Source organism: Macrobrachium nipponense, chromosome 42 (assembly GCF_015104395.2).
Source record: "Macrobrachium nipponense isolate FS-2020 chromosome 42, ASM1510439v2, whole genome shotgun sequence".
In the NCBI taxonomy this organism is placed as follows: Eukaryota; Metazoa; Arthropoda; class Malacostraca; order Decapoda; family Palaemonidae; genus Macrobrachium; species Macrobrachium nipponense.
This window is the reverse complement of record NC_061103.1, coordinates 47,169,238-47,180,708: the sequence shown is the minus strand read 5'-3', so window position 1 is coordinate 47,180,708 and position 11,471 is coordinate 47,169,238. Positions and strand designations below refer to the sequence as shown.

The following is an 11,471-nucleotide window of genomic DNA, read 5'->3' as shown; positions in this document are numbered from 1 at the left end:
CAAAGTCCCAATTACTGTGTACACCTGAGCGCAAATCCTGTCACGGTCGCCAGATTGTTACGACCTTATTTACGGCCGTAATTTCAAGGGTTCTTGTCTCTACTCAGAATTTGCGGTCAGTAAAAATGTAACACAGCAACTCAGGAACAATAGAACAAACACCTCAACAAAAGTTACAATATTTATTTACAAACACACAAAAAGAGGTAATGGTTGGTAACAATAATAACCAAAATAAATGAATGTATAAATTAAGGGAAAACCAACCTTAAGATCTTTAAAAGATCACCTACAGCTAAATTAAACCCTACGATAAGAAATAGGAAATAATAAATATGAAACTTCAGGCAGGTACCTTCCAAATAACTGGCCAGACAAAACTAACCTAAGAAAATAAGTAAGGCAGAAGGAAGCAAGAGAAAATAAGAGGGGAAACTTAAAATTATTTCTACCTAATACATACAAACTAACTTAAGTTAATAAACAATACATTACAAAAAATCAAAAATTACAAATTGATTGAAAGGAATAATCACGAAAGGCTTAGTGAATCATACAATATCCAGAAGACCGTACTGCAAACAAGGGCGTGCAAATCTACAGGTACCCAGCGATCCCACCGATCGTCTTAATAGTTATTATAAAAACATCTCATACCTGTAGAAAGCCGCCCTACTTGTCTCCACGAGTTCCAAGAACTCACTGACGCTGATGCAGAGGTCAACCGGGTCAAGCTGCAATGCCTACAGGCAACCCAAAATACCACGGGAACACCGAGGGTGGTAGCCTCCGAGATCCGGGACGTCAACGGATCTCGCACGCCACAAACTGCAACGTTCTCAGTAGATATAGGCCAACTCGTTCAGAATACTTCCGAAGAACGAGGGAAGGGGCGTGGCTGACGAATGCCGCGGGTGACAAACACCAGCGACCACACACAAGGCAGCGAAGGATTAAAGAAGCCGTGATCCAAATCTCCAAATCTCCGTACAAAACTGCAGAAGTGACCAAAGGTTTAAGTGGCAAAGCGTCAGGCTGTAGGAGGAACTCGAACTAACCCTGTCACGAATCACCACCCTTACGATCAAGCCTTCCACTTGAGTCAACACAGCTCATAGGAGAGAAAAAACAACGATCGTTAATAAGGCACTTCAATGGTTCACTAATACCGGGGGAGAAGGCGGTAAACAAAGCAAAACTGCGAAGTCATATGACTCCCTTACAGAGTTCATCGAACTAATAAACGATACTAACTTGTTAAAAAAAAAACTTAACCTAAAATAAGATCAAAAGGTTGGACAACTATTAACAAATTATAATTAACAAATTATTAATTTACTTTAATCTAATACCTTTCTCCCCCTACAAAAAAAATTTTAATCAAATAGAGTAAAATTTTTTATACAACCTAAAGAATCAATTAAATCTTAAAATAGCATCAATCTTAAAAGTAAAGATAACCTTAATGTAAACATGCATAGAATTATCTAATAAAGCACACACAATTGTGCATTACACATTCTGAAATAAAAAGGTCGGCATTAAATATACCTCAATTAAACATACCAATATATAAACAGTCTAATTAAATACAAAGCCTGGAAATAAAATAAAAATTAATCAAACATAATTCTAAAGCGAAGAACAAAATGTACTAAATCACAGAAATGATAAAGTTCTGAAATTCCAAAAGTTCTTGCTAAAATTAAAGATATAATGGCACAAAGACCTACCTATCAGCTAATAAGAACTAGTACTAATATAGAACTGAATAGTTCTTACCTATACTTAAACTAAAACAACACTGGCAAAAAAAAAAAAACAGAATTATCATATAAATAAACGAAACAACCGAACAACGTCGGAACAAACCATAAAGTTAGCACTTGCTTTCACTCTAAATGAACACAAAGAGAAACGAGCAGGGCAAAAGAGGCAGGGAAAGACCAAACAAAAATAAACACTTTACATCCTAGACAAGGTGTCCGGGATCTTATTATCAGATCCTTTAATATGTTTAATTACAAGTTGAGCTCTTGCAGCTGCAAGGCCCAACGTAAAATCCTTTGGTTAGACCCTTTCATCCGTTCAATAAACACTAACGGATTATGATCCGTCCATACCTCCACTGGAAAAGAAAGATTAGTTAAGTATGGTTTAAATGAGATATGGTACGGATCAGGGCGAGAGCCTCTTTCTCAATAGTTGAATACTTACGCTCTGCCGTTAACAACTTTTGCTGTAGTAGGATATTGGGTACACCTCCTCGTCCTCACCCTTTTGAAAGAGAACGCCTCCAATGCCTACATCGCTAGCGTCAACAGCAATTATAAAGGGAGCTTGAAAATTCGGAGAAATCAAAATAGGTTTAGACATAAGAATAGTCTTAATTTTAATGAATGCTTCTTCACACTCGCTAGTTCCAAATAAATCCTATTTTTTTAGCAAAAGATCATTCAAGGGACGAGCAATGTCAGAAAAGTTCCTAACGAACCTCCTATAGTATCCCCGTCATACCTAGCACCCTTCGAACTTCTCGGACATTGCACGGTCTTTTAGATTAGTTATAGCCTCGACATTAGCCTGTTTCGGGGCTATATGACCCGGGACAACCTCATGACCCAGATACACAACTGTGGCCTTACCAAATTCGCATTTAGCGAGGTTAATGACTAAGCCCGCAGCACGGAGAGCTTCAAAAACTTTACCCAACCTGAGTAAATGAGTTTTCCAATCATTACTGTGAACAACAAGATCATCTATGTAGATCTCGGTACCTTCTAACCCACAGACCACGGTTCATTAATCTTTGAAAAGTACAAGCAGCATTCCTCATCCCAAAAGGCATGACCTTGCATTCATACAAGCCGAATGGGGTGACAAATGCTGAAATTTTTCTCTTGCCCGATCCGACAAAGGAACTTGCCAGTAGCCCTTGAGCAAATCCAACTTTGTAATATACTTTGCTGAACCAATGCGGTCTATGCAGTCGTCATTCTTGGAAGAGGAAAGGAATCATTTTTAGTATGGGTATTAACTTTACGATAGTCCACACACATCCGATACTGTCCATCGGATTTCTTCACCAATACTATAGGGGAGCTCCAAGGACTAACAGAATATATGCTTCAGCATATATTCTATTTCCTTATTGACTATATCCATTTTAGTGGGATTTAGTCTATAAAGGGACTTTGTTTAATTGGTGAAGCTTCTCCTACTACCACATCATGTTCAATTAAACTGGTCAATCCGGGAGAATCTCTAACCAAATCTGAAAAAGAACGAATTAAGCCTTCCATTTCCCTTCTATGATTTAGATCAAAGATGCTTCAGATGCTCATCTAACCCATCCAAACATTGCACATTCTTGGATAAAGCATCTGAAGGTACTTGATTAATTATTTCCTCAGACCCATCAGGAAGCACCTCTGCCACCAAAGAAAACCGATTCATACCCTGTTTCCAAAGGATCAGATCTACTAGAGATATAAGGTTTCAGTCTATTAATGTGAAAAATTCGACACTTTCGTTTGGTCCCGGGAGCTTCTATTTCATAATTAAGATCGGATACCTTCCTCAACACCTTCCAAGGCCCCTTATACCTTGGTTCAAGGAAGTTATCCGAATCAGTACCCAAAAACACCAAAACTAATTCCCCAGGCTCAAACGACCGTGCTCGAGTTTTTCTTGTCATAATTAATCTTCATAGCAGCCTGAGAGCTAGCTAAATTTTCTCTAGCAAACTTCCAGGCGCTAGAAAGTTTTCCTCTAAGATTATCAACAAATTCACCCACGTTCGTCTCCTTTATTTCATCAGATTCCAAAACTTCATATAAAATTTCTAAAGGGCCCCGTATTTTATGTCCAAAGACTAATTCAAAAGGAGCCACGCCCGTGGATGAATTTGGATGACTTCTAAGAGCAAAGAGAGCAAAAGGAAGACCCTTATCCCATTCCTCTCCATGCTCATAACAAAATCTTCTTAAATTGATTTAAGAGTTTGATGGAATCTTTCCACCACTCCCTGACTCTCTGGATGGTAAGGAACACTAGTAGCGTGCAGAATGGCCAGATCTGCACACTTACTTCGAAATTCCTTACTAGTAAAATTAGTTCCACAATCAGTTTGTATCTTACGAGGGATCCCATACCTCGAAAAGAAAATTACCAACTGGTCAAATACAGCCTTAGATGTGACTTTCTTCATGGGAATGGTCTTCAGGAAATCGTGATGCCCGATCCATCACAGTCAGTAAATAGATAAAACCAGTTTTAGTTTTAGGCATAGGGCCTACTATATCAACTACCAGCTCATTAAATGGCTCCCCAATAGCTGGTATGGGATATAAAGGTGCTTTTACAATTGTCTGATTAGGTTTACCCTACCCACTTGGCACACTGGACATTCTTTCACATATCGTTTTACTGACGATTTCATTCCTGGCCACCAAAAACATTTAGCCAACCTACGGAACGTCTTCCAGACACCAAAATGGACCAGAAGAAGGAATCATCATGAGATAAATTTAATATTTGTCTCTGAAATTGAGAAGGCACCACTATTTGTCAATACGGACATTTGGGGATCATTAGCAACAGGGGACGACTAACCCTATATAATATGCCCCTTTTTACCCAGAATCGAGGCTTCGTCAAGTCAGAAGTATCACCTAAATCAACAAAATTAAACTCTCTCTTCTGGGCTTCAATAAAGCTGCTCGATCCCAATCGGGAATTACATTATCACTACTTACTACACTACTTACTACAGACCCGGGTCTTCCTACATCTACGTCTACCACTAAACTACTTAAATTTAACTCTTCATCATTATTTAATAAGTCTGCAGCTCTTGCTGCAGCTCTAGTGGTAACTGCTACTGGACACTTATTGACTGACAATATTGGGAATAATTCCTGGCCATCACTATTAATCATCGATTTCCTAATATGCCATCAATACCAGCTATAGGAAGACTCTCGACAACGGCCAACTCGGTCTTTCCTTAATACCCAGGGAATGACAACATTACCTCTATTAAAAGGAGCTGAAACTATTGTGTTCGGAAAACCTCCAGAACAATAAAGTTCCCTGAATACTTCACCAAACCTTTTAAACTGCTTTCCAGCACTAACGACCGAACAGACCCTGTATCTCTCAAAAAACCTAACATCAATAATGACGGAATTATAAATTACTTTACCAGGCCACATGTATTTTATCATATTTTAGTCATTCTGTGGATTATTTATTCCATCTCCGGGCGTACTATTACCACCACTACCACTATTTATAATCGGTAATTTTACGTCAGGAGATGCACTTGGCATTAAAGCCACAGGATTATTCCTTGAAGATAATTTGCTCTGGCGTGACACTTGAGCTTGGAAATGACTGGGTTTTATTACACCACAAACAAGTCTTCATATTACTATTTCTCGTTCCAGAATTACCTCCATTGGAAAATACACGAGTACCAGGTTTACTCGTGAATTTTCCATTCTACTAACAGGGAAATTATTCTGAACGACAGGATTCTTAGGCTTATTATTATCACCTCTTATTCCTTTATGAAAATTCGCTAACTTTACTACATTATTACTTATATCCTTGCTGGCGAAATTGCCTGAACTGTTCTATGGGTCAAGACAAATTCGTCAGCCACTTGAGCTGCCCTACCTAAATTAGTGACCTTTACTTCTTCCAAATAAATTCTTAGTTCTTTGGAGCAAGATTTCTTAAACTCCTCCAAAAGCATGAGTTCTCTCAAGGAAGAAAAAGTGGACACTTGACGACTTTTCAACCAGTCGTCAAACTGTTCCTCCTTATACCTGGCAAATTCTACATACGACAAGGATGGCTGTTTATTGAAGTTCCTAAACTTCAACCTGTATGCCTCAGGGACCAAATCATATGCTTTTAAAATTAGTGCCTTTACCTTGTGATAATCCCTGGCTATCCCTTCCTCCAAGGCATTATATACCCGGATTGCCTTGCCACCAATTTACACTGAATCAGCACTGTCCACATCTCTGTGGGCCAAGACAACCGAGCAGACACCCTCTCAAAGGCCTTGAGAATTCAGGAACATTCCTTTCATCAAAAATGGGGACCAATTTTAATGCAAGCCCCAATATTAAACCTATCAGGCTGACTACCTCGTGGGGGGGGTGCTAAATTGGTTAGGAGCCCCCTGTAACCTAGCCATTTCCAAATTAAGGTTGGCCATCTCTATCTCATGCCTCCTCACCCTCTCGTTCTCTGCATGCTCCAATTTCAACAACTCAATTTTTTTACAATTAAATCATATTCCTGAATTTTCCTTTGATTCAGAATTACAGGCATTGTAGGCACTGCTGGCCCTAAATTCTCTACAGTCAAGAAAGGGTTTGTAGTTATATTCCCTCTTGGAGGCAAATTGGCCGGACCTTCATAAATGACTCCAGTCTGAGGAGGATCATCAAATAACGAAAAACCTGCACCACCACTAATTCCATTATCATCTACAACTAACCTATCATCATTCCCTAATTCACTACCTCTATCACTAATATTTTCCCCAACTAACCCTTCAGCCTCAGCCAAACCTTGCACAACACGGTTCTTCACCATTATCAATAACTTCCTCTTGGTATCCGTCATTTTGAACGAATACCTAACCACCTAGCACAACTAACAAGATACTCCTTACCTAGTTACTGGTAAATGCCTAATACAGTCGGCAGACCTAAAAACTCTGCAGGACTAAACTCAAAGTCTTCCAAATTATCCATAGTGGTAGGAGAGAAAGGTATTTCCAAAAATAAATACTATAACCCCCACTGAGGAGCGTTCCAAAGTCCCAATTACTGTGTACACCTGAGCGCAAATCCTGTCACTGGTCGCCAGATTGTTACGACCTTATTTACGGCCGTAATTTCAAGGGTTCTTGTCTCTACTCAGAATTTGCGGTCAGTAAAAAAAATGTAACACAGCAACTTAGGATCAATAGAACAAACACCTCAACAAAAGTTACAATATTTATTTCAAACACACAAAAAGAGGTAATGGTTGGTAACAATAATAACCAAAATAAATGAATGTATAAATTAAGGGAAAACCAACCTTAAGATCTTTAAAAGATCACCTACAGCTAAATTAAACCCTACGATAAGAAATAGGAAATAATAAATATGAAACTTCAGGCAGGTACCTTCCAAATAACTGGCCAGACAAAACTAATAAAAAACCTAAGAAAAATAAGTAAGGCAGAAGGAAGCAGAGAAAATAGGAGGGGAAACCTTAAAATTATTTCTACCTAATACATACAAACTAACTTAAGTTAATAAACAATACATTACAAAAAATAACCTTACAAATTGATTGAAAGGAATAATCACGAAAAGGCTTAGTGAATCAATCTTCTCAGTCATACAAGATCCAGAAGACCGTACTGCAAACAAGGGCGTGCAAATCTACAGGTACCCAGCGATCCACGATCATCTTAATAGTTATAAAAACATCTCATACTGTAGAAAGCGCCCTACTTGTCTCCACGAGTTCCAAGAACTCACTGACGCTGATGCAGAGGTTCAACCGGGTCAAGCTGCAATGCCTACAGGCAACCCAAAATACCACGGGAACACCGTTGGTAGCCTCCGAGATCCGGGACGTCAACGGATCTCGCATGCCCACAAACTGCAACGTTCTCAGTAGATATAGGCCAACTCGTTCAGAATACTTCCGAAGAACGAGGGAAGGGCGTGGCTGACGAATGCCGCGGGTGACAAACACCAGCGACCACACACAAGGCAGCGAAGGATTAAAGAAGCCGTGATCCAAATCTCCAAATCTCCGTACAAAACTGCAGAAGTGACCAAAGTTTAAGTGGCAAAAGCGTCAGGCTGTGAGGAGGAACTCGAACTAACTCTGTCACGAATCACCACCCTTACGATCAAGCCTTCCACTAGAGTCAACACAGCTCATAGGAGAGAAAAACAACGATCGTTAATACGGCACTTCAATGGTTCACTAATACCGGGGGAGAAGGCGGTAAACAAAGCAAAACTGTGAAGTCATATGACTCCCTTACGAGTTCATCGAACTAATAAACGATACTAACTTGTTAAAAAAAACTTAACCTAAAATAAGATCAAAAGGTTGGACAACTATTAACAAATTATAATTAACAAATTATTAATTTACTTTAATCTAATACCCACACATACACAGGTCTTGGTGACGTTGAGATTTTTGGCAAGTGGGACCTTTCAAAATGTGATTGGTGATGTAACTGGTATGAGCCAAGCAAGTGTAAGTCGCATCATCAGTCAAGTTACAGATATTCTATATAACAAAGCAAGGACAGAAATAAAAATGCCACAAAATCCACAGGAAATTCACCAGACTGCGCAAGCTTTCCATAGGATTAGTGGCTTTCCAAGAGTCATTGGTGCAATAGATGGAACACATATTCCCATTAAAGCACCAAGTGACAATGAATACATTTATGTAAACCGTAAAGGATATCACTCGCTAAATCTTCAAGTAGTGGGAAATGCCCAAAACCTCATCACTAGCTATACTGTGAAGTATCCTGGCAGCACCCATGATGCCTACATTTGGAACAACTGCCCACTACGAGGTCGCTTCCAAGATGGTGTCTATGGAGATATGCATCTTCTTGGTGAGTATCATGTTCTTATTTATTCATACTTTTATTATACAATATTTAAGTTGTGCTTGGTGTGCACTTACAGGTCCTGTGATACTAATTTTCAAGTACAGGTACCAGTTATATACTGCATATAAATAAGCTGTGGCTAAAGTAATGTATTTCCTAGTACTGTATTACAAATTCCTAAGACAGTACAGTACTTACCTTCTGTTGTTTTTTCAATTATGAGAACTAATAACATAATATCTTATGAATGTGTCTATAAATGATTTAAATCTAGACATTTTTTCTGTTGCAGGTGATAGCGGGTATCCACTGGAGCCATTTCTCCTCACCCCATATCCACACCCAACAACCCGGGGACAAGAAAGGTATAATAGGTCACATAAGAAGACGAGAACTATAATTGAGCAGACATTTGGGGTCTTGAAATCTCGCTTCCGATGTCTGCATAATTCTGGTGGGTCTCTACAGTATGAACCCAAAAAATGTGCGAAGATAGCTGTTGCCTGTATGCCCGCTCCTGAGCTGCTAGAGGAAGAGGAGCAAGAGGATGATGGGAGGGAGATCATGATGATCCAGCAGCAGTTGCAAGGCAAGGTGCAGGGCAAGTGGTGGCAAATTTTTTTGCATAAATGTAAGAGGAGAGATGGTGGAAATTTTGTTTTTGCATCAATATATTTTGTAGAGTAAACCATGTTTCTACATTATCATTGTTCTTTTTTAGTTTGCCCTTGTGCTGTTCTCTGTATATAATATAGGTTTATTTTGCAAGTTACACTAATTGCTTTGTAATAGTGTGATTTTCTTCTGCAGACGTTAGATTTAAAGTTATTGGATGTGTATTATTTAAAATTATTTCATATTATATAATCTAAAATTCCTATATTATAATCTGATGTTTTTGACTTATAGTTTCATATATCTTATAAAATTTTCATGTATAAGCAATGCTAGATAAACAATATATTTTTTTAAGCCTTGTGTTTTGACTTTAGTTATCATAGATTTTATAAAATGTTCATGTATAATCAATGCTAGAAAAACAAGTGTATTTTTCTTAAGTCTTGTTTAATAAATCTCAATACAGAAAATATATCTTTATACTATGTACTATATGCAAAGGTGAAATATATATATATAGTATATATATATATATATATATATATATATATATATATATATATATATATATATATATATATATATATATATATGCAATTTCTCTGGCTTATCACTTCTCTTCAGGTACTCTTAAGGGTCATTTAACATAGGTTAAGGTGGTCCGAGATAAGTACAGTACTACATACAGTGACTCACATTATGAAATAAATGCCACCTAGATACAAGTAAGTTATGAAATAAATGAATTTGATGTTCATATTACCTAGATACAAACAGGGTACTGTAACACTGAATGACCCTTAATAGCAATACCAGTGTACTACATAGTACATTATCTGCTGGAAAGAAATGATACACTAAAGTAAATAAAAAGAAAACTTACAATAAGGTAGAGTTAACTGAGATCCCAGAGGTATCATTTTATACTATTATAAATAAGAAAACATGCATTATAGCCACAATAGAGAAATAATATGAAATAGCATTGTAAATAAAAAAAATGTACTATAAAAAAATACTTGCAATAAGGTAGAGGTAACTGAGATCACAGATGTATCTGAATATCTCATCAGAGACCAGTGTTGATTGGAGAAGCTTTTGTAGTGAGTTGACTCGTTTTTGGTACAATAATCGGTGGTGTTGACCTTGTGGTCGAAATTCATGGAACTCTAATTACTCAATGTGGTTTGTTTGGTGGTATTGAGAGACCATCAAAAAAATTCTTTGTCGAGGCATTAATTGATCCTGGTGCTGACAATCACAAAGGTGAAACTTTTATTCCTTTCATTAACAGTTATATTAAACTTGGCTCTATTATTTATAGTGAGTCATGGTGTGGTTATAGTAAAATCAGTAAGAGTGGATACACTCATTTTCAAGTTAACCGCGCAGAAAAGTTTTTGATCAAAATAATCGTAACATTCACACACAAAATATTGAATGATTGTGGCGAGATATTAAGAAGTGGATTTGAAGGCCTGGTATTAAAAAAGTTTTTTGAAACAATATCTTGCTAGGGATTTTATGTATTAAGTATTACCAAGATTCAATGTTACACGAATTTTTACTTAAAGCTGCTAAATTATATCCACCTTTAAGTGACACTCGGCCACTATCCTCACCTAAGGAATCATTTTCTGATGACGACATCGACGACGACAATGTAGATGAGTCACAACAATTTTGTTCTGGATATAAGCCATCAAAACGTTTGTGTCCATCCAATTAGGGTAAACTTATAATTTTCTTTTAAATATTGGTATTGTAACATGATTTATCTTCTGTAACCCCTGAGGCTAGCACACACTTTGCATTATTACTGCTTGGCAGCACATATGTAATAGAATTACATACAAAATGGAAACGCATCTTATTTCCATTATAAAAATATCGTTATACTCTGTATAATAAGTCAGGGAGGAAAGAACCCCCAAGATTATCCTGTCCTCTCAGAATTTGTTACAAATACTGAATCATCATGTTTCTTATAAACAGATGTCTCATTAGTTCGCTGGGTAAAAGCTACCAAACTCCCATGAGAATCTAGATCAAGCCTTGAATCATTATTCTTTCTCATGACCTCAAAAGTCATGTGTGTGTATTAGTTTGTACTTATGTCACTTTTTCCTAAGATCAAATTGAGAACTTTGTATTCATTCTCTTTCAGTTTCCCATCTACTCAAGAATC

At 37.5% G+C, this 11,471-nt stretch overlaps 1 protein-coding gene across 1 annotated transcript; it reads left to right on the top strand.

The window, feature by feature from the left end:
- The first annotated feature begins 8,227 nt into the window (after positions 1-8,227).
- Positions 8,228-11,012, top strand: LOC135213363 (putative nuclease HARBI1). Its single transcript, XM_064247342.1, has 3 exons — positions 8,228-8,668; positions 8,958-9,266; positions 10,858-11,012. The coding sequence occupies exons 1-3, from the start codon at positions 8,281-8,283 to the stop codon at positions 11,010-11,012; spliced, it is 852 nt and encodes a 283-aa protein (XP_064103412.1). The 5' UTR covers positions 8,228-8,280.
- The last annotated feature ends 459 nt before the right edge of the window (positions 11,013-11,471 follow it).

Excerpts from the sequence above, each read along its gene's own strand:
- LOC135213363 (XM_064247342.1), top strand. The coding sequence starts at position 8,281 with ATGAGCCAAGCAAGTGTAAGTCGCATCATCAGTCAAGTTACAGATATT. Across the intron at positions 8,669-8,957 it reads TGGAGATATGCATCTTCTTG|GTGATAGCGGGTATCCACTG; the intron begins GTGAGTATCATG and ends TTTCTGTTGCAG. Across the intron at positions 9,267-10,857 it reads GTTGCAAGGCAAGGTGCAGG|CTGCTAAATTATATCCACCT; the intron begins GCAAGTGGTGGC and ends TTTTACTTAAAG.